The sequence below is a fragment of the Xiphias gladius genome, chromosome 9 (genome assembly GCF_016859285.1).
Source record: "Xiphias gladius isolate SHS-SW01 ecotype Sanya breed wild chromosome 9, ASM1685928v1, whole genome shotgun sequence".
Lineage (NCBI taxonomy): Eukaryota > Metazoa > Chordata > Actinopteri > Istiophoriformes > Xiphiidae > Xiphias > Xiphias gladius.
The window spans coordinates 16894438-16917175 of NC_053408.1; the positions used below are offsets into that span (position 1 = coordinate 16894438).

A 22738-nucleotide genomic window follows, 5' to 3' on the forward strand; every position below is an offset into this window, starting at 1 on the left:
TAAATACAAAGCAGAATGAATGTTTATTTCTACAAATGCATGAAGAGGACAACATATTAAAATACTCATTAAAACATTATTACATTATATAGATATTGTACGCATGATGCTAGATTATGTTGCATTACAGAGAACAGTTGTGCAAATTCAGTTGTACATTAGTTTTGTTCTGAGATAGGTGGAGGTAATACTGACAGAGACGTATCACTGCAAATAAAACATGTTAGTGCTGCAGCAGTGTTTTTTGAAGTGTTTTACTTCAACAACATAATGAGGCCAAAAACAGCAGCACATACTGTACGAGGCTTGTAGTCTTGTTTTCTGCGTTCCTTCTCTGTACTGAATATCTGAACCGAGTCGCTAGACTTAAAGACCAGGAAACCTGGAGAGGAATGTCATTTTACTTTCCTTTGCAAACCTTGAACAATCTGATCTTGAAAAAATTTTCTTTAAGGTTTCAGTGCAGGCTTTAATCATCTATGATAGCTTCCTCTGATAGTTGAATTAGTTGCTTTTTTTAGGCTTGAAAATACCAAACAAGGAATTCTGGCACAAGAACATCCTTCTTTCTATCAATATTAGGTTTTTTATACTGATCAAAACTGAGTGTGAGTCTGTGGCATCCAAAGGGCTTTTTCTCCATTCACACCCTTTCAAATGTTTGCAGTGTTCCCACATAAAAATACATTAAGTCATTTTTTTCTTCTTCTTTGTGCAACTTGTTATCTTTTATTCACACAAACTTGACATGTGGTGCACAGATGTTTTTACATAGCTTGTCGAGGCTGGTGTTCAGGTGCGGGACTGCAGTGCGAGCCTCTGGACTGTATCTGACAGGTGAGTCATGTTGGGCTGCTGAGCCTGGTGTTTGATGTAGTCCAGAGTCCGAACCTGGAGCAGGGACAACGAGATGTGAAGAAAGTGAGGCTGCATTCACAACAAACAATATAAATACCATTAAACATTTCCATAATTATGGGTAGAGCTATTTCAGTATTGCGTTAAATAGGTTTGTGGATGTGAACTCACTGAGATTCGTGTCTCACAGTATCCGTGTTTGTGGCTGAGGTTCCACAGGTTGACGGTCAGCTGGCTCAGCTTGTTGTTCCTCAGGTCACCGTGAGCCAACAGGACACCGAACAGGGAGAAGGCTAGAGCACCTTGACGCCGTGTGCTCTGCTGCGAAGGGGGCAGGAAGAATGTCAATGCAATGCTATTGAGAACTGGCAAACAGCGATGTTGGACTGTCCCATCTGTACATGAATGCAGCAAAATAGCGCTGGGTAAAAGGACAATCATTTAATGAGGGAAACCCCGGAACTTGATAACATACAAATGAGTCAACTGCTGGCAGAGAGGGCAGGCATTGTAGTTATCGTAAAACCGAGTGCAGCATTAGAAAATGAAAAAAGCACAAGAGGAACAAAAATCCGGCTTCTTTGCGTCTGTCCTCACCTCGTCGCGACCCAGCGCCTTCAGATGATCCAGGATCTGTCCGATCAGGGTCTCGCACAGCTTGTTGATTTCTGACAGAAACTTGGGGTCTCCTCCATAAAGTGTCTCGTTGGAATCCACTGAGAAAAGGAAAAATGCTTTGAATGGGTTTGTTATAAAGCGCTCACGTAAAATCCCTCGATAGACCACCACAGCTTAGAAAAAGATAAAAAGTACAGCCTCCAGTCATGAAGCAGAGCAGTAGAAGTGTTAATACACTTAAAACTTGGTTTTGTATCCAGGAATTAACCTCGGGGTAATCCATAAAGTAGGATGAGGGAGTTCCGTTGTCTGAAATTCTGGGAAATCCTGGATAGTGTGCTCCAAAAATAAGGGCTCACAGAAAGTTGTAAAATTAATTCTGTCAACTGGATTTGTCTTCAAGAGAGAAAATATAAGCGGCCGATGGTCTTCTAGGTGAAAGTCTGCAGTGTATCAGAGAGAGTTCTTCTAGAATGTGTGTGCATGTACCTTTGGGGACAGAGTAAAGGTAGGTTTCCTGGCTCATGGCGGCCAGCAGGGGCAGAGCGCTGATGTAAACCCGCACCTTGGCGTCGCTGTTGTCCTCCCAGGTGTAATCCTGGACCATGTTGAGCAGACCGCGGACTAGGTAGAGCACGCCATGCTCCGGATGGTCCTGTAAACGCGTACACATGCTCAAAGATTTGTAAAACTATAGGGAGTTTGGGGAAGATTATGGGTCTGGTATATGTCCTCTAAACCCACATCTGAACCCCTAACTTAGCTGTCTAAACAGAGCAGGATTTTCCTTCTCCTTCTGTACTAGGAGGCCGATTAGAGAGGATGGAGTGTGTTACCGGGACAACCAGAAGGGTTGCCAGGAAGTTGTTGATGAAATCCAGGAGGAAGCTCTCAGAGGAGCGAAGTTTCCCCTCCACGCTGATGGAGCGAGGAACCTCTGGAAGAATACTGACTGCCGCCTTCAGGAAGGCATCCGCTGGAGGAGAGGAAAGAAGGATGGAGAGAGGAAGGGAGGAAGAATAGGAGGTCGGCAAGGAAGAAACAAAGGAGGGGGAGTTACAATAGAAGGAAAAAGCGAGAGAGGAAGGAAAAGAGGGAAAGAGGAGGTATGAGGGAGAGAGGGTGGGGAACAGGGAGGAAGAGAGGTGGGAAAATATAGGAGATAGAAGGAGGAAAAGGAGAAAAAGACAAAAGAAAGGAAAAAGTGAATAATATAGAAAAGAAGTGCAGAGGAAAGGAAAGAAAAGATAAAGGAGAGATAAAAGACAATGTAAATGTAGGGAGGAAAAGTTAGGATTTGTTGAAACAAAGAAAGACAAATAAGAGTTGTCATCCCAAGTTTTGAGGACAAAATCTTGGACCTGTCCTCAGTATTTCCATCCAGTTTAAAATCTGAAAGCAAGCAGCCTGCTCACCCTGGGACAGACACTGGTTGGCCAGTGCAACCTGACCAGACAGCAGATAGAGGCTGAGACGGCTGAAGATGCTGCTGAGAGACGGGATGGTGATGAAACTGTAGGCAGCACACGCCTGGAGGAGAGAGACGGAGAAAGGTGCTTATGGAAGTTTGGTGTCGATCGTGTTCTAAGTGCAGCACCTGAAGCCAACACTGGACTTTCTCCCCAGAATGTCACTTTCTGTGGTCAGACTCTGCTGATATCTGTTCCTGTGGGAATGTACGGTCGCCCCGCCGTGATCAGACGCCGGTCGCCGTTGCGAGCGTTGACTCACCCTGACGAAGGCCGCCGTTTTTCGGGAGTGACTCCCTCTCATCACCCTCCTGGTCTCCATCGCCAGCTGGTTCACCGTCTGGAAACGACACGACAAGGTCAGCATGGAGATGATGTGTGCGCCAGAGTATCACACGCTGACTTAAATGTACACAATCAGCTTCATACTGACGTGAATGAGCTGCACCAGAACTGGCTCCAGGTTACAGAAGGTGGCTCTGGCCTCCACACAGAAACTCAACTGCTGCTCAAAGTCACGACCAAAAGAAACCTGAAACAATATGATGGACAAACAGAACAAAGTGTGAAAAGAGAGAAAACATTCCTGCTTTTACTCAGCAACTGTGATATTAAAATTACTTTCATGACGTTTGATCATAAGATACGGGGATTGTGTCATGTTGGTTGGTTACAGGGTTCAAATAAAGATAGGAAAGTAACTGCTGTGAGGTCATAAATCAGAAAATCTTAACATTTTGAGTTCAACGGAAATCGCAAATAGTTGAAAAATAGTTTCACAATGAGAGAGTGTGTATGACAGACATACAGGATGTAAAATAATACTAAGCTTTCAAGGAGCAGGAAGAAAATGTAGCAGTGAAGGAGGAGCCTGATATACAGTGGGATCCAAGAGCCCAAGAGTGGTCTCAGATTTCTGGACCCCCTGTATCTTGTTCCTCTGTGCCACAGAGCTCCATTGTTGCCCCAAAAACTATTAAAAACACATCAATGAGCGACACTGTTGCACTGGGTCAGTCTTCATTATGAACATGGGAGCTGTAGTTTATTTTGACTCAATCCCACATACATTGTCCTGCCGCCACAAATACTCACAAGAGCTCCAAATGTGTATTATACTGCAGCTGAAAATAGCCCCCAACAAATGCACTACTTCCTCCTGTTTGAGCAACGTTTCCTAGACGCTACAGTGAATAAAAATAAAATGATGTATTTGTGAGCCGAACCACCGAAATTAGCCGGAGGAGTCTCACCATGCGGATGAAGCCAATGATCAGCAGAGCCAAAGATCTTTTCTCATCCTCCAGAGTGAGAGCGCTGCGGGACAGAGAGGGGTTACTGACTGAAGATTGTCACCGGGCAGATCAGAAGAGCAGTCGGATTCAATATCTTTCCTTATTCACAATCTCCATTAATAGAACTGAAACTAAGAAGAAAAACTAAGTCGGACATGAACAAAATTTAAATGAAAAAGAAACTAAAAAGCGAGTAGAATTAATTAAGAGACTATATAATTGTATAATGACAACAAAAAACACAATTTCCAACAACTACTTGACAGAGTCGTGCATGGTCTTGCAGATGTGCAGCATGGCGTTGAGGATGACTGGGTCTCTGGTGAGATCCACCTGGTGTCTGCGGGAGACAAACATGCAGATGAGACAAATAAAAAGTCCCAAATTTTTTAAAACTTTTACTGACACATTTGTGAGAAGGTGTCAGTTCCTGTCACAAAGCAAATAATTCAAAGTCTTTCAGCAAACTTAGGAGGGGGCTCTTACTTGATGAAGACATCCATGATGGATCTGCAGACCTCAACTCTCACACTGTCCTTCTGGAACATGTCCAGGAATGGCAGGAAACGCTCCTGGGAAACAAAAAGCGAAAAACTGTGGGGCCGTGGCAGAATGAAGGGAAGTCACCGGCCATTTTCAGCTCGTCCAAAGTCCCATTTTGTGCATCTTGAACTGGCGAATGCTCACCATGGAGAAGAGGACGGAGAAGTCGTGGAAATAGGTGAGGATCTTCCTGATCACTGACTGCAGCTACAGGCCAGACAAAACAAAACAGAGTCACTGAAGAGGAGACGGCAGAAATAGGAGGGAGAATAGCTCAGTCTTAAAGTCGGCAGGGGCAATCGTTCGGTTAACCGATGAGCTGCTAACCTGAGGATAGGCGTCTTCAAACGCCCGGTCAGGGGTCATGTGTTTGATGATGTCAGCCAGAACGGTGTTGACCTCACGTTTCTGAGAGATAGGGAACGAGACGGAAAGTGACAGAAGAAGATTGTTATCCAATTCCCCTATGATAAAAAATGAAACAACTCATCCTCTCTCCTGGGTTTTACTCACTGTAAAGTGTCGGCAGGTGAACTCCACCCAGATTTCAGCGCAGTTGACGTAATCCTGACCAACCCCCAACAATCACACAAAGCAGTCATAATCTGGAACATTTTCAATGAAATAATAATCTGTGTGAACGCAGCTTCAGCCGTAGAAGTACCTGAGGACTGCGGACTTTGGTGAAGACCTTCCAGGCTTCGTTCAGGATCGTCAGCCTCTCGGATTCCGGCGGGTCGGCACAAGCCAGACTGCGACCCAGAGATCCGAACAACAGATGCTGGAGAGGAGGCAACAACCAAATATCATAAATCATTATCTCCAGCATATTTAGTAGATACATCATAGTCGACCTCAACAGTAGAATAAACTTCAACTTCTTTAACTCCACCGTTTTTCACCAACTTTTCCCCCCAGTATCTTCAGGGCCTGACCTTTGGGAAGCCGGCTTCATCGCAGTCTTTGATCATCCCGATGAAGTCAGTGGCTCTGGCTGCAACAAACTCCGGCCTGAACGCCCTCATAACTGAATTCAGCAGCAAGGCACTGTGGGAAACAAGAACGTGTTACATTTTTCCGGTTAAAATCATATTCCCTGTTTTTCACCACCACCAGAAACCACTGTAACACTGAATAAATCTGCTGTAACACTTTTCTTAAGTGCTTTTCTTAGCATTTTGTTTTTTTTGTTGACAGTGCATAACTCTATAAACACTCTCTGGATCTATAAACTGGATTTTCATTATGTTCTGAAACTTTAAACCCCTTAAAACAGTGTCAACTTTTAAACCCTTGTCACCGGTTACATGTGGATGCACACTGGTTGTGACCAGTGCAACCAAAGTATGTTTTTCCTTCTTGTTTTATCTAAATAATGTTAAGGATAGGACAGGACAAAACTCTACAAATTAAAGTCACCTCATTATTATCATGTTGTTAAAACACTCACTTGTTTCCCAGTTTCTTGCATCTCTCCATCATCTCTGTTAGCAGAGGCTGAAATGGAAACACAAACAGCATTACTGCACCGAAAACTACTATCAATTTTTATTTTTTTTTTTGGCAAATATTCAACACCTTTCAGTTCGACAAACTCAAGCTAAGTAAGTAAGTAAGATGTATGTGGCTGTGTACCTCTGGAGCTCTGTAGGCAATGCACTGCAGGATCCAGCTGATGGCGGGTGAGTAGAGCGTCAGGTACTCGGGCACCTCCACCCTCTGAAGCACCAGCTGGTTCTGGACGCTCTCCCCGCTGATCTGGCGGAAGGTCCCGAGCAGGTCGAAAAAGTTGCGGTTCAGGTTGTCTTTCAGGTGGGGGGCCACCTCCATACCCACCTGGAGAGAGAAAGCAGTTTCCTTTGACCGGTTATTACGTTACGGTTATCGCACATAATAACCGATAGCACATGCACAGTGACTAACCTGCTGACGTATCAGTGTATGACACAGTAACTTACTGAATACAAATCAACATTTTCACCAGACTGTTAATGAGCGCTATGTGGGAAGAGGTACAGAGAAAAAATATTGATCACATGAAAAATGTCCCCCGTCTCACCCTGCAGAGGTAAGCTCTGGCGTACGCAGCCACCAAAGGGTCTCCAATCCCTCGGATCATAGCCGTCAACCGAGGGAGTGTCTCCTGAATGCCACTATGGGGAAAGGAGGGACATAATGAGGCAAAAAGACAAAAATGCTCTGTTATTTGTCTTTAAAACCGCTTTTAGCTGGATGGAATATTTGAGGGGTCCATTGTTACAAATGTATCTTAACAGTTGGGCTTTGTCTAAACCTTTAACTTTAATAAAAATCACAAATTTTCCACACAAACCAAATTATGAGTTGAAGAGAAATGTGCATGATATGATACAAAACTAACACAATATGTCTTCACCAAGGCTTTGGAAATGGTATATGCAGAATTTAAAACAAATATTTAACATTATAAGTTAAATTTGTATGGAGATGTAAGGAGATATCAGAAATCAGGTTGCAAAGGCTGATAAATCCAGTAAGGGAAGTAAACAGTAACAACTTACGATTTGTTCAGGAAGCGGTTGCATTTGAGAATGGCAGCCTCGACATATCTGTTCATTGAGGTTAAAGACTCAAATTTATACATGAGGTAAGGAGTGTGTCTTGATCTGGGGCAAGACAACGAAAGTCAAGCCCTTGGATCAGTGCAGATGATCTGAGAAGAGTCCCTGAGAGCAGCTTTAAGCAGTGCAGCCGTGCTCAAGCTGGTAAAGGATACAGTCTGGGCAGGAGCTCTCTGATGGAGGCGATCTTGAAGAACCAGTTGAGGCATGTCTCCTTGGCCGTGTCATTCACGTCGTCTACTGTGAATGAGTCTGAGGAGGGACAGCACCAAGAGCCACACCAAACAAATCAATGCAGCGTCACCTCAGAAGCTATAGAAAAATAACGTGTTTCCCAGAAACACTACAGGATGTAGATATTCGATCCATACCTGGCAAGGGTCGTGGGTCTGAACACATGGTCCAGATTCTATCGTACACCAGTCGACCTAAAAACAAGCAAGACTATACTCAAAAAAACTTTCAAACTGTCTTTTTTACAAGACCTGAACTGAGGCAAACAAGGCTTCTCCACACACCAAAAGTGTCGAGGATATCAGTGATGAGAACAAACTTGCTGGGGTAGAACTGGATCACCGAGGTGTCAGACAAAAGTTTGGAGCACTGGAACACAGATCGCAGATCAATGCTAATATTCTTAAAGAGAAAACCAGTTAATATAGACACAGTGATGATCAAACACTGCATTCGTGATTGTGAATCTGAGTTTTTTGCCCCCGTTCTTTTTGAGGTTGACTGTTTTCAACTGCGGGGTCACCTGAATGACAATCTTCAGGGCTTTGACTTTCTGGTCGGAGGCCCAGGCCTCCTTCAGAGACTGGTTTAGCTCCTCAATGCGGTTGGCATAATCCTGCTGGGAGAGGTTCAGCAGCTCTCTCTGGGAACCCTTAAGACACACATATACACACACACACACAAAAACACACACAAGTTGGTCCAAAATACATCCTTGTTCGAATATGGATTCACGTTGCTTAGTTTACTTCAAGGGAAATCTATTGTGTTGATGAATTTTGCAGCTGATTTAAGCAATAATAAGAAGTAGTTTGAATGTATATATGTATATGCATACAAACACAAATAATAGAATATTTGGTAACCAATTTAATTCAATGAGTCTTACAGAACAAGGAGAGCAGATGAACGCTCCCAGTCTGAACTGAACCTCTAACACCGATATTACCACACTTGACCCATTCAAGTTTGTAGGTATGCAGTACACATACAGACACACATCTGTGCGCAGACACGCTAGAGCGTTAATACAACCCTGAACCCACGCAAACATGGAAAAAAACCTACCTCCTCCAGATCATCCAGTTCCTCCAGGCGAGTGCGGACTTTCTCTGAAACAGCTGAGGATCCTGGACTGGGAGCTTTTCCTACAGAGATAAAAGGAGTGATTTGAAAGCTTTTAAACGTAGTAGAAACACACAAAGTCTCTGTATTGTTTTTTAAAGATCGCTTAAAGCTGTAATGATTGATTATTTTTGCAACTTGGGACAGGACAACAGGCTGTAAACACAATACTGACATGTGAAGTTCATATGGCAAACGTTTTTTGCAAACAGTATTTACACATCAAGCAGTTAAGGAGCAACATTATCATTCATTAGGAGTCACATTTCCATCCCCCTGATGAATTTAAGTCCAATGCTCACTCTCCTTTAAACACTGGTTTGGCCTCCACCAACTCCTAAGGGAAATATCTGGCTCTTTAGCTGCTAAATCCTCCACTATGTTCACCAGCTAGCTGCTAACTTTGCCTGTTGACTGTTTCGTGCTGAGCAAGTAGCGTACAGTTGGTTTAAAACAGCTGCTTGCTGCGGCTGGAAAAAAAGGTGAGGAGAGCTAGAGTGAATCAAAACAAAGTTGAGGGTCGTAAAACCACAACAATGAGCTGAAAGACGCTGAAAGGCTCCATAGAGCTGAGAGGCACTGCAGTGTCAGGTGAGAAGTATCTGTGGGTTTTAGCTATGAGCAACCACTTTCACATTTATATAGTTATTTGATCTATTGTTAATATCAATGTAACGATTATAGCAGCTCTAACCCCCCCCCCCCAAACTGTTATTGCATAGGTTGATATATTTGAGAAAAGGTTGTTACAGGTCCAATCTCATATAAAATACTGATATAGCCTCAGTTTTAGGAAATCATTATGTTGAATGGAACCACAGGTCTTACCTCTATCAGAGCCCATGAAAAGATTCTACGAAGACAAACAAATTTTAATTAGATTTCCATTCAGTAAAGGATGGCTGTGTACACACAGGAAGGTAAAAGGACCTTTCATAGTGTAGTTTATAGTAACAGAACAACTTGATGGTTGGTGTTATAATGAAGAACAACTCACGATCGAGAGTTTTTCGGTGGTGGTGAACCTGGCCAGGATCTCTCCTCGCTTCGACAGCCAGGGCTCAAAGTCTGGCCCCACCGCCTCCTCCTCCTTCTCCTTCCTCTTTCTCCCGAGGTCCTGCAAGCACAACATCCCAATGTCTGAATCAAGTATGGGAATCAAGTCTTTAGTTGTGAATCATTGTTAGTTTCTCAGGGTTGATAGTAATCATTTTGTAATGAAGCTGCCAGTTGCTCATGGTTCTGCAATGTTTAGTCAAGGTAAAAAAGGTTTCTGGAACAGAGTCTCGCTAAATGTGGTATGAACTGACCCCTGTGGAGGCGCTGTGTGAAACGGCTGGACTCTCACTGGCTGAAGCTGCTGCAAACATGGACAAGGGGTCGGTCCCATCCAGCATGGAGCTTAGTGGGTCTGGGGGCACTGAGGAAGAGGAGGACGAAGAGGAGGAGGTACTGCCTTTACGAGCCCCACGGCGGGTCTTTGTATCGGTCACCTGGGTGGAGTGGAGAGGGTCAGGTCAGAGCTGTTAAAGGGAAACCAAAGAACTGTACTAATGTTTTCTTATCATCATTGCTGCCTATTTTCCAATTCATATCACAAGTTTACACACTGTGTTCCGACCTATTCGGTAGTAGCTTGTTTCAATTTCACATCGCCCGTTTAACGCTAATTTCTGTCAGAATAGAAAGTGTTGAAACTATGCTGAGGGAAGAAGCTGATGAGATGGAGAGGATTAAGAGAGGAGGGGGAGGTTCATGATGCAGACGCTGTGATGTTGTGACACAGATCTCTTTTAGATGTTTTTGACTGCCTGTGTGTGCAGCTGATAGCGATGAGGCTGAACGGCAGGAGGAAGTTGCTACCATTATGGGTTTGAGGGGATGGTAGTCTCCAAACTCGACTGGAGCCGCCTCAGGACGACACCTCTGCAGCTCCGCCTCATAGTTGCGCCCACTGGAACGCCTGGTTACACCACAGACAGACAGGAGACACAGAACAGGTTAAGCTGTTTCTGCTGACACCCTTCCAGTCACCATGTGAGCTTACTCTGACTTAACAGCTGTAGAGAAAATACTATTTATTTACTCGCAGTTAATACAGTCGATGACAATTCTCTCCATGGGTTTTTAAGGCTTACTTTTTGTAGTGCTTCTGTCTTTGATTAAGCAATGATTAAGTCCTATTAGGACACAGGAGTAGGGCTGCAACTAATGATTATTTTCATTATTTTTTTATTATTATTATTTCCTCGATTAAACGACAAATCTTACAGTCAATAAATCGTCAGAAAACAGTGAAAAATGTCCACCACGTCACACATGTTAGTATCCAACAGTCCAAACCCAGAGCTTGCCTTACACACAAAGATCTGGGTCTGTGGTGAAAAAGACACCCAGCTGTCATCGTGGGAGGCAATCGTAATATCATTACATTGATATAACTGAGATCTGAGTTACTATTACTCTAAAGAATGAAAGACTATCAACATATCTTTAAGCACTGCAGTTTACAGTGTCCGATTGCATCTGGGTACTGGAACAACTCTGGTCTGTTAGACCTAAATTATGTTTAAAAAAGGTGCTATCACTTGTATGACAAATTTGCATCTGTAAACTTTCCATGTGATTAATAAGAGCAGTCAAGATGTTGGACATTATCTAATAAATACAGGTATTCTCTAATGAAATATCAAGTCCCCAACTTTGTCTTACTTGTATTAATTCTGTTTATTAAATCTGTTTCTCTTCAGGGTACTTTCAACATTTAAATCTAAACTACCTCAGTGTAACAAAACCTGTGTAATAACCTTGACACTTCCCCATAGGCCCTGCTAGACTACTACTAAACCATAGCCAAGGACGGTGTGTGATTTAAGGCCACAGCCGTGGCAACACTTGCTAATGTTGAATTTGACTTAGAATCTTATGTTGAAAAACTGCTTTAAAAAAGTTGACATTTTATTTCCGGCGCTAAATTATACTGAAGCTCGCGATACAATCACCTGTGTTGCATGTGCGTTCTCAAAGTTCGCAAAATATGAATAGATACATGATTTAGCTGATTTATGTTGACAATAAGGCGTTTTTCTAAGGAGAAAATAGCATCTTACCACTGCACCGCGGCCATTTTTCTTCAGTCATATGACATCATAGTACTTCCTGGTTATAGCAAATTTTGGGAAAGCGTTATTTTTCTTTTAAAACGGGCGCTTTCTTAAATATTTATTGTTGTCCTACCCAGGACTGCAACTGTGAATATATAATAAGGTGCTATTCTATCGTTTGCAACAACGACAACGTGAGTTGAAAGACTGTTAAATGAACCTTTAAGGCAAAATAAAACTTCATTTCCCAGGACACATTGCACCGTCTCAAGCGAGCTGCCACCAAAGAAAGGGACTAGAGAAGAGGTGCCACTTGGGCGTTATTTTTAGGGAAATATTTGAAAAAAAAAAAAAAAAGGATATTTCCGTTGTCTAACGTGTAAGTTGCAAATCAACCAAACCAACTTTACTCATTCTGGAACAACAGTTGACTCCCACTGGTTAAAAAAAAAATCTCAAAAGGTTTCGAAGCCAGGATAACGGACCAGAGAACGTGATGGTTTTCCTACTGTTGAGCGAATCATCTTGTCACATAGACAATCTTCGTGTGAATCGCCGCTCTGCGCCGAGTGTTTTCAGCAGTCAGTCAGTGGAGACCTTAGCTAAGAGTTTACCCCGACCATGACCTGACCGTAGTACCGCAGGCTCGTCCGCCCCTTTCACCTGACCAGGTACAGTATGCCAGTGTCAAGTTTAGCCCGGGTCGGTGAGCTGTTTGTATGAAAACGGACAGTTTGGCACGCGCGGGTTGAAGGTGGCCGAAGGCAGCAAGCAGTTAGCTAGCTGATGTTAAAGCGTGACATGTTGAATGCGTCCATCTGCCGGTGGACTGGCAAGATTAGACGTTTCTGTGACATGATAGTATCAGTCAGTCAGTGTGAGCATTTGTTCCATAGTTTCATCTCGCTCGGCCTTAGACTTGTTCAGCCATCATTTGGACAAAGGTGTTTGAGCCTCTGTGGGCTCCTTATATAGCCTCGTGACAAATCAGACAAATATTACATTAAGATGCGGTTATATTACTATGTTAGGGCATTCAAAAATTATTTTGATTTTTCTATTAATCGATTGATCATTCATTCCGTAACATGTCAGACAAAAGTGAAAACTGCCCACAGTTTCCCAGAGCTAAAGGTGATCATATCGCTGGTTCTATCTGACCGACAATATGAAGCAGAAAAAAAGCTCCAGATCCTCAGAGAGGACTAAGCTGGAAATGAATAATGTCCGGCATCTTTGCTCGACAAATGACTGAAACGGTTAATCGACTATCGAAATAGTCGCTGATTACTTTTCAATCAATCGACCAACCAGTCAATCGTCTAATTAATAATCCACACAGTATTGTAATAACCATAGCCACAGGAAAAACTTAGTCACATGTCACCATATTGAGTTAGACATTAACATGGTGTGGCGACAGCAACAACCCTGAGCTGTCATGACTCATCTGGAGCTGTCAGTGTGGAGTCATAGGTAAACAAGCCAAGACTTAGCTGCGGTTAGTTATGTTGGAGCAGTAGCTACAGAGATGTACAGACGGGGAATTACAAAACCTTGTCATTACCACGGTCCAGCAGCTGAAAAACTTGTATATAGGTCAAGAACCAACTGTGCAGGCCCACCACAATCACTGAAACAGATCAAAACAAAAAGACCAAAGATAGCTCTGGTGCTCATGATTATTTCAAGTAAGTGATTAACATATTTATATTGATGACTAATGAATTAACATTTGCTGTATAAAATAGCAAAATGGTAAACCAGTGTCCACTACAGTCTTCCAACGCGCAGAGTGACGTGTGTGTCCAGACCACTCTCTGACAGTCTGACCAACAGCCGGAAACCCAAACTATTTAACTGGTGTTATATAAAGTAAATCATCTTAGCATTTGGGAACTGTTGCCAGCAAATGTTTTGCTTAAATGTATTACCAAAGAAATGACTCGGAAATTTGCAATCAATATCCTCTCTCGACTAATTCATTAATTGTCTAAAAGTAAAAATCGGCATCGTCTTCCTCTGCGACTCTTGGAGACTGAGCCAGCTCAGGGGTGGGGGACGAGGTAAAGCTCATTACAGTGAGACACACAGGCAGTGAGACCAGATTTAGGCCAGCGGGTTGAATAGAGACTGCGGTGCCCTGCTGTGTGCCACTCTTTCATGTTCTCTGACTCTGCCAGGTACACAGCATGGAGATTAATATTATGCCTTTAAACACTGTTTAGTCAGCCAGCAGCCTGTCTGCAGCGAGCAAGCGGAGGTGTTGCTGCATGTGCCCTCGGAGGGTGGTCCATTTTTCATGCTTCTTTTCCCCTCCTCTTGTTGATTTCAGCCATTACGTCAAGCCCTAATTGTAACGTTTAATTCGACCTTCTGATTTCTGCCATGATGAAGTCCATAGGTTTTCCCTCCAATCATGATCTGGCGGCTTACAAATTTAAATACAGAGGCGAGGTTAAAGGTCTCATTTGAATGAAAGCCCATTTATGCCATGATGAAATGTGTTGAATGACAAAAGTAAAAACAATCAAAGTTCAGACTGAGGGCATTTTCAAACCTGCGCTGTTTAGTATTGTTAAAATGGACTCTGGTTCCTCATTTCAGAATGCAGTCTGACCTCGATCTGACACAGCTGCAAAGAGTACTCTGCAAGTCCAGGCTACATGGCTCCTGTAGCCAAGTGGGATTTTGCGTTCTGGGATGCGACCGAGTGAAATCAACAGTTGCTAGCAGCTAGCCAGAGAATAAATCGAGGTCTGACCCGGACTAGCAAAAAATTAGGTTTTCTTCTTGATATTTGGACAAAGAGGACCTTCTTCCTGGGTTTTCTTTCCACGGACCAATCATCGAGCAGGGTCAACACATGGCTTTTACTGGTGCGTTTTGGTTCGCTTGACTTTTTCTCTGTGTTTAACATTTTTGAAAACAAGCCAAGGGGAAACTGCATTGACTTCACCAACTTCTCCACTAATTCGGACCAGAGCAAAGGAACCTTAGGTTTGAAAATATCCTTACAATCATACATTTAAATTGAACTTTTCAAACTAAAATTCTGACTTTGTGACTCATGAAGAGCTGAGGCGATCAGCCCATTAATTAATTACTCAATTGATGGAAAATGAACCTGTAATAATCATGATAATTAATTATTAGTTTTTTTTCTTTTCTAGAACAATAAATTGCATACCTTTTGGGCTTTTGACTTGTTGTTGGACAACACAAGCAATTCGTATACATCAACTTGCCCTCTGGGAAACTGCAGCATGCATTTTTGGATATTTTCTAATATTTTATGGACCAAAAAATTAATCGATTAATTGAGAAAATAATCTGAAGAGTAATCAATAATGAAAATAATCAGTAGGTACAGCTCAAACTTGTGACCTATCTATGATTTTATCCTACCACGAGTAGAGCAGCAACGATTAGTCAGTCAATCGATTCGAAGATGGGTAGAAAACTACATGGCAAGAATTTTAATAATTGTCTAATTAATTTCGATAAATGGTTTCAGTCATTGTTCAAGCAAAAATCCCAGCCATTCTCAGGTATTCCCTTCTTAAATCTGAGGATTTTCAGCTGTTTTTTTTGTCATACATGATAGTGATATGAACATCATTGAGTTTTGGACCAGTGGTTAGATAAGTCAAAGAATTTGAAGACGTTGCTGTGGGCTCTGGGAAATTATAGCGGGAATTTTTCGCCGTGTTCTAACATTTTATAAACAAAACGATTGCATGATTAATGGAGAAAATCATTGGCAGATTATTCAATAATGAAAATAATGGTTAGTCGCAGACCTATGAGTACTTTTATTTTGTCATTCCAAACTTCACCTGTTTGTCTGTCTTCTCCTGGTGAAATTGGGCTTCATACATTTACGTGGAGTAATTACATTAATGTTATACGATTGAGATTGGTCGTGATTTATTAATGTTGCGTGTGAAACCTTTTAATGAAGAAAGAATTGAAAACCAGTGTCGTCATGTTTAACCTTGACGGATGGGACATGTGTCGTACTGTCTAATTCTTGTCAGACATTCGCAAATCTCCAACAAAGTGTGTATGCTGAACAGAAATATTGACAAAATATAGACCAGAGTTAACAGTGGTCACCATGAGAAGTCAAATAAAAAGAGGGCAGATTTTTGTCTGGCTTTACTGTTACTGTCTAGTAAAGGTCCCTGATTAGCATCTCTCATTATTAATGCCATCCTATTTTGGAGAACCCGAACGAGCCTTATCTGTGTAACCAATACTCATCTTCATGAAGTGATGCTCCAGGATCAGGTAGCCACTTGATTTCCTTCTCGGAACATTCACCCCTTTGCATTTCCCTCTTACAGGGTTACCGCTCTGCACCTCCCCGGCAAGTTTCTCTAGGAGGTTTATGACCTGGAGATATGGGTTGGCTTTGAATTATTAACAGAAGAAGTTTATTTGTTGGGGCTGGTGGGTGTAGCTTGTTACCTGATAGCTCCTGTCCTTGTTCGCTTTGATGGACACGTGTCGCACGGAGGATGCAGTCGCTGAACTTAAATAACGTCACTGCTCTCTAGGAAAGAGAGGGCTTTCTAAGAGTGGAAGTCTGGCTGTTCTCTGGTGTCGGAGCTCACTGGTCATCTTGTTAGTTACGTTTTCAAATGCACCAGGAGCTCTGACAACTCTTACTTCTCCTGAGGTGGAGACGACAATGGAATCCTCAGCGGTCATCAGGCTCCGCTACGAAGAGCTGCTCTTTTACGCCGTCTGCGTTTGTAACTGTTGGTGTGTGTGTCTGTGCGTTTGTGTGTGTCTGGGAGGCAGAGTGCGTAGGAGGGGAGGTGGCAGCAGCGGCGGTGGCATGCGTATGGGCAGCAGCTGGAGGTGGCAGCTGTCCCGGGCCATGAGACTGGCGCTGCGCTGGTGCCGGCTGTGCCGCCCGCAGAGAGGAGGGCGAGGCGGGAGGAACAAACCGTGGATCAGCGGGAGGTTCCTGGAGCTGTGGAGATACAGCAAGCTGCTGCTCAAGTCACTGTATTACAACAGCCTCAGCAACTCAGACACTGTGCTGGACTCTGTGTTCGAACCCGTCTACTGGATTGTGGACAATGTGACCCGCTGGTTTGGAGTGGTAAGCTCGCTCCTCTTTTCTTTCATTTCTACGCTTCCAACTTCTTTCCTCACCCCCTCTTCTCTCTTTTCCTTTTCTCTCTCAGGTGTTTGTCTGTCTGGTCATCTTCTTGACGACCTCAGTCGTGGTCATCGTCTACCTGTTCATCCTTCCCACGATCGTCGGCACCTACCCCCTGCACTGGGTCGTCTGGCACCTCAGCTGTGGCCACTGGCTTCTCCTCATGGTGGTCTTCCATTACTACAAGGCCACCACCACCTCTCCGGGACACCCGCCCAAGGTACCAAACGTCTTACAGCTCTGTTGGAAAGTGTAGATGCACTGTACACTGCAAATGTTGTCTGATGCAGTTAAACTAGAAGTCTGACAAGAGAAGAGGAGCGGGTGCTTGAATATACACTGTACGGCTTCAATATATGCATTTACTTAAATATCCCTGCCTCCTTAGTCTCCGCTGTCAATGCACGAGGGAAATGGTTGGTAAAATTCGACGTCTCTTGTTTCAATTACAGGCACAATATATCCTCTTAATCTCTGTTTTTATTTTTCTTTATTTTAGGAAAAAATTCATATTCCCTCAGTGTCCATCTGTAAGAAGTGTATCACTCCGAAACCGCCCAGGACGCACCACTGTAGCATCTGCAACATGTAGGATCATTTGCCAACTCTGTTCATGAGGGCTATTTGATCAATTCAGTTCAGTTTTTTTTTTTTCTTTTTAATTTTTCACTGTAAACTGTTTCTGTTATATTGCAGGTGTGTTTTGAAGATGGACCACCACTGTCGTATCCTTTTAATAAGGAACGCATAAAAACCCAAAGGAGAATGCATGAAAACGACTTTTATTTATACACTTTTATCATCTTTATATTTTAAGTGTTTTTCACACTTTGTCGATATTGAGCTGAACACGTTTCCAGCCTGGTTGAACAACTGTGTGGGCCACTTCAACCATCGCTACTTCTTCTCCTTCTGCCTCTACATGACCCTGGGCTGCATCTACTGCAGCGTCAGCAGCAGGAACTTGTTTCTGGAGGCATACAGTGCTATAGAGGTGAGGCGGGGTGAACGAAGACTGGTTTTTAACTCGGGGCCACCAGTATCTCCGGATGTGCTCTGTTATAAGTGTGTTCCAGTGAAGTTTAGCCATAACTGGATTTATTTAGTATTTTCACAGGGTCCTGGTGTGATGAATTGTTTTGTAGGGGCTGCCAGATGGCAATAAGAAGGAAGAAGTCGATCTCAAATTGCAAAACCCAAGTGAAACAGGAGAGCTGAAAACGATCTTGGCTTTCTGCTCTCATATTTACCTCTTATCCAGCATGGTCTTATCTCAAGGGTGTTTTTTGCCAGATGGTAAACAAACAACTCTCGCCTTTGAGTGCAATCGGGCACGGTAGACTTAACTCACGCGTATTGTAAGCACAAATGACCACAGAAAGCAGTGAGATAAAAATGTTCAGGTCCGCGCTCACAGTGAAATAACTCCATCCTCGGCACCATCCCGAATATGTAAGTCTGACCATATGTTTCTGTCCCCTCTAGAGTTACTATCAGACCCCCCCTCCAGACTACACCTTCAGAGAATCCACCGCTCACAAGAGTGTCATCTTCCTCTGGGTGCTGACCAGGTGAGCAACAGTTCACCACGCATATCGTTCTGGTTAAAAATCAGAGGAAGGTAGCAATGTGTCAAAAACCCCCTCCCCTCTGCTCCAGCTCGGTGGCAGTAGCTCTGGGCGGACTCACCCTGTGGCACGCCTTGCTCATCAGCAGAGGAGAGACCAGCGTGGAGCGCCACATCAACTGCAAAGAGACCAAAAGACTCAAGGAGAAGGGCAAGGTGCATGCACTGATGTACAAAGTCGCAGCAGCATACACATGCATACATGCTGTGCTGCTGCAACACCGGAGAAAAGACAGAAAATGCTGAACTTTAAGAATGCTCAAATCGCATTGTCAACTCTGCAAGTACAAAATCCAACTTTAAAAGGCCGATAATGTTCCTTCTTCTACAATTCAGGCGTTCAGAAATCCGCATCATCATGGTAGAATGACCAACTGGAAGTTACTCTTTGGTGTGGAGAAAAGGAGGTGAGTTCAGTTTTTCGGTTTCCTAAATTGTGCTTGTATCTATCATATCTTAAAGGGTCAAACAATCCTTACCCTAACCATGAGATTCTTGTTATCATGTCTCAAAGCCACTGCTTCAGATCTTGGAGTTCTTGAGTTTCCCCCTTCACACATCATCACAGGTATTAAACTTAGATATGGACCAAAACAGTTAGATTCAACACTATTATTGGGGATTTCCATTTTCCATTTCCATTTTCCGATAAGGCTGTTTTTTTCAAAACAACCTTAGCGATTCGTTAGCTTCATTAGGGAAAAGACCACAGACAGATTGAAGTACGCAGGCTGGATTGTGCGCTAAACACAAGAGTCTAACATCTGAGAGACTTGTTTAAAATGATGTGTGTTCAGTTTGTGGACATTATTTGGTGGATACTCCCGTCTCCAGCCAGCCTAGCTGTTTCCCCGTGCGTCCAGTCTATAGTGTACAAAGTTCACTCACCTCCAGTTCCCTCTGTAGACGTACATACCTCTCCATCCAGGATCTCAGCCAAACTGTGATCCTTTGGCTTTTTCAGCAAAAATGTCAGTGCACATGAGCCGTGTAAGCTGCTGGTTTCCATCCATATTTGTTTTGGTAAAAGAATAGGCAACAAGGGGGTGTTTTAATTCACTTGTTCTTCTGTTCCTCAGTCACTGGTTCACACGGGTCCTGTTACCCTCCAGCCATCTTCCCAATGGTAACGGCATCATGTGGGACTGCATCTTCACCAGGAGAGACCCCATGGCCATCTGACCTTTGCCAGTTAAATTTGTTTGTTTTTTTTTTTGACCATATCAGACATATTTGTCCTGCATTTACATTACAAGCAACATGTCTGGTGTGTGCGGACAGTACGAGAAGCTCCCACGCTCCATCTGCCGCTACAGTCATTTTGACAAGAAAAAGAAGCTTTGTAGTGTGAATGTGTATGGAAATAACCAGAAGTGATTCCTCAAAAAAAACCCTCATCCTCTGAGACCGTCCACCTGTCACCAGCCTAACCGTAGACCTTACCACCAGCCAACTTCAAGCTGCGACTTCAGTGCTGTTGACTGATTTGATTTACAGAAGGTGCTGCTGGCCGGCATCATGGTGAAGCCCAAACCTTTTTCTCCTTTCTCTCAACCATTTTTGAAGACACGACAATGAATTTTTGTGCATTTCTTGCACCAGCTCTACAGCCTCTCGCAACACGTGTAAGAGTGTAAGATGGAAGAACGAATAGGTGACAGTATGGGAGGCTCTGGAGACCTTCAGAAAGGCTCATTAAGGAGTGACTTAGGTGCTGTGTGTTGCATTTATAAACATTAATACAGCACATTGTAAATGAATGCTTCAGCATGATTGGTAATTACACTATTCTTTCAAAGTATGACTACATTTCCCAAAGACAAAGTGGTTCTCTGCTTTTACCTAAAGAGGTAAACATGATGGGTGTTTTGTTTTCCGTGTGGTTCTAGCTACTTCCATCAGATACTTTACAACTTTATCCTACTGAGTTTAATTTCCACTCTTCCTGACCTGTGCTGTAAAGCAGCTCAGCAGATTTCCCTCCAGATGTGGCTTATTGACTGAGACAGACTGACGGATTTACAGTCTTTTCAGAGAAGACCCAGCACCTTTAATAACTGACACTGTATTGATCCCTGACAACATGTTTAGTCAGGGATTTGAGCCTAGACCTTGTCTATTTATTCAAGGAATCCTCTCTTGTTGATTGTCCATTGTAACTGTGTTTATTGGTCTTGGGCTGAGGACTAATCCAAGTGTTTCTTAATGTGGGGGAGGCAAGTCATGAGATGAAAATGCATTTTTAATATTCATTTTTGATTTTGTTTGATAAATGTCCCGTGATTATTTAAATAATCGTCATTTTCATATTTTTTTTTAACATTTGCTGCTCTGCATGCTTACACCTGCAGAATTTTGTAGTCGTGTTTTGGAGAGCGTGCTGGCGAGAGCCACTGGTCTGAACTGATGTTCTTGTACCAAAGAAGAGCGAAATATACCAATATACCAAGAGTTTGATTCACTTTTAAATTTCTGACTTGAAATTTTTGCTAACTATGTTTAGCTTAAGAAAAAACCTGCACAGCACTCATTTTATCATGTGTACTATTTCTTTGGTAGACACTGATAAAGAAATTGTTGTGTGCCTTGTTTGGGTGATCAGCATTTAAACTGAGAAACTTTAAATAAATGACAAGATGCACTGTGAATTACACATTTTTTAAATTCCCTTTTAGATTTTTCACCCCAACATGTTCATATCTATAACTACAATGATGGATGAGTTGGACCCGTAGTTGCCATAGACACATGATGTATAGCTGTGATATCAATTGCAACCAATTGGAGCTGTGCTCCAGTTAGATGCCTTTTTAATAAAACAAGTCTTTGATATTTCCTGTTTTTGTAGTGTTTCTATTGCCTGGTGATAAAAACAACATTGGAAGCTTTTTGTATAATTACAAAGAAAAGTTTTAATGACATCTTAAGTTAGACTTCTTAAATATCGTCTATTTCCTTGGCATAAGTTGATGTGAGGTCCAACCTTAATGAAATGACTCAACATTAACTATGATATAGCATCAATACTTGTTCAAATATTGAGTGAATACAAGGCAGATGTTGGACATACTGTTCACATAACGTACAATCTTAATTCTCTGATGAACGTTAACGTCAACACAGATATTTAATAATGTAAAACGAATCGTATAATATCACCCAGTCAGTTGAGGCGTGATACATGTAGAAGTGCTTGATTCTTGTCACCCTGTGAGCAACCAGAGGACACTTGGCACAAGCACATTTTCCTTGGTCTTTACAACTCCACCCAGCTATGTGCACCAGAGTGACGCAAATCAAAACCACCAGCAGTTGCTAAGACATTACTGCTCAGGTACACATTCATCCCGATGAGAAGATAAAAGGCTATCAGTGCCTGCTGGGTCCAGTGCTGCCTTCATTTGGCTCCAGGTCCACATCTTTATACGCAGTGAAGTGGAGATCTTTGATGTTTCCAGTGGTCTGAATTCTCAAATTGGTCATAAAGTTTAATAAAAAAAGAGAAAACACTGCAACCACAGTTCAGGAGACCACTCATCAGCTATAGTCCATGAGCACTGCAGTGACTTCTCCACTGAATGCATGTACTGTGTTTACTTTCTCTCTTCATAAGAAGTGACACATACAAAGTGCATTCAACAAGAGCCATTTTAAATTTTAGACCTTAAATATATTTAACTTTCTTACTATAACTAAACAAGCTTGATTAGATTTTCAAAAATCTTGCAAAAAAATGTATCAATTTTTTACAATTATTTTGTTAGTTAATTGTGAGAAAATCAGCTGATAATAGTTATTTATCAAGCAAACATACTAAAGATTCGAAAATACTGTCTTTCATTTCAGTATGATTATACAATGATTTCTAGGGGGTTATTTTAGCTGTTGATCTGACTTAGTGAGCAAGACTTTGGGCTCTTGTGACTGGCATTTAACTTGTGATTCAAAATGCACTGCAAGTAAAATGTTTCAAATTATACACAACCAAAATGTCTTCACAGAAATCCATGTGACATTCTCTGCGATATGTAGAGAGAGAGACAACACGTACATGAGGCGTTTTCCATGGTATTATTAATAAACTATTAG

At 42.5% G+C, this 22738-nt stretch overlaps 2 protein-coding genes across 6 annotated transcripts; one reads left to right on the top strand and one right to left on the bottom strand.

Annotated features, from left to right (window-relative positions):
* Nucleotides 1-576: 576 nt before the first annotated feature.
* Nucleotides 577-12005, bottom strand: vps35l (VPS35 endosomal protein sorting factor like). Of its 3 annotated transcripts, none has more exons than XM_040136029.1 (30): nt 11853-12005; nt 10606-10705; nt 10053-10235; nt 9740-9859; nt 9571-9595; nt 8686-8765; nt 8141-8269; nt 7902-7986; nt 7755-7811; nt 7539-7635; nt 7324-7371; nt 6843-6936; nt 6419-6619; nt 6234-6280; nt 5719-5830; nt 5448-5564; nt 5297-5350; nt 5111-5191; nt 4928-4990; nt 4727-4812; nt 4500-4580; nt 4199-4262; nt 3379-3477; nt 3208-3285; nt 2892-3006; nt 2313-2452; nt 1966-2131; nt 1456-1574; nt 1030-1176; nt 577-891 (listed from the first exon to the last, which is right to left on the bottom strand). In XM_040136029.1, exons 1-30 carry the CDS (start codon nt 11867-11869, stop codon nt 793-795), a joined length of 2904 nt encoding a protein of 967 aa, XP_039991963.1. In that variant the 5' UTR covers nt 11870-12005; the 3' UTR covers nt 577-792. The 3 variants fall into 3 exon arrangements, with proteins under 3 accessions (XP_039991963.1, XP_039991961.1, XP_039991964.1); XM_040136027.1 differs by having other exon boundaries at nt 1030-1179; nt 11853-12004; XM_040136030.1 differs by lacking the exon at nt 11853-12005 and adding an exon at nt 11745-11840 and having other exon boundaries at nt 1030-1179.
* Nucleotides 12006-12443: 438 nt separating this feature from the next.
* zdhhc16b (zinc finger DHHC-type palmitoyltransferase 16b) lies at nt 12444-21475 on the top strand. 3 transcript variants are annotated; one of them, XM_040136110.1, is made up of 10 exons: nt 12444-12517; nt 16656-16962; nt 17048-17242; nt 17522-17610; nt 17719-17747; nt 17883-18016; nt 18508-18593; nt 18682-18805; nt 18986-19056; nt 19729-21475. In XM_040136110.1, the coding sequence occupies exons 2-10, from the start codon at nt 16693-16695 to the stop codon at nt 19829-19831; spliced, it is 1101 nt and encodes a 366-aa protein (XP_039992044.1). In that variant the 5' UTR covers nt 12444-12517; nt 16656-16692; the 3' UTR covers nt 19832-21475. The 3 variants fall into 3 exon arrangements, with proteins under 3 accessions (XP_039992044.1, XP_039992043.1, XP_039992042.1); XM_040136109.1 differs by lacking the exon at nt 12444-12517 and adding an exon at nt 19164-19217 and having other exon boundaries at nt 15692-16962; nt 19729-19832; XM_040136108.1 differs by lacking the exon at nt 12444-12517 and having other exon boundaries at nt 15692-16962.
* Nucleotides 21476-22738: the final 1263 nt, after the last annotated feature.

Excerpts from the sequence above, each read along its gene's own strand:
- zdhhc16b (XM_040136108.1), top strand. The coding sequence starts at position 16,543 with ATGGAATCCTCAGCGGTCATCAGGCTCCGCTACGAAGAGCTGCTCTTT. Across the intron at positions 17,243-17,521 it reads CTCCGGGACACCCGCCCAAG|GAAAAAATTCATATTCCCTC; the intron begins GTACCAAACGTC and ends TCTTTATTTTAG. Across the intron at positions 18,594-18,681 it reads TTCCTCTGGGTGCTGACCAG|CTCGGTGGCAGTAGCTCTGG; the intron begins GTGAGCAACAGT and ends CCTCTGCTCCAG.
- vps35l (XM_040136027.1), bottom strand. Across the intron at positions 2,453-2,891 it reads CAACCAGTGTCTGTCCCAGG|CGGATGCCTTCCTGAAGGCG; the intron begins GTGAGCAGGCTG and ends CCTCTCCTCCAG. Across the intron at positions 892-1,029 it reads ACTGTGAGACACGAATCTCA|GTTCGGACTCTGGACTACAT; the intron begins GTGAGTTCACAT and ends TCCCTGCTCCAG.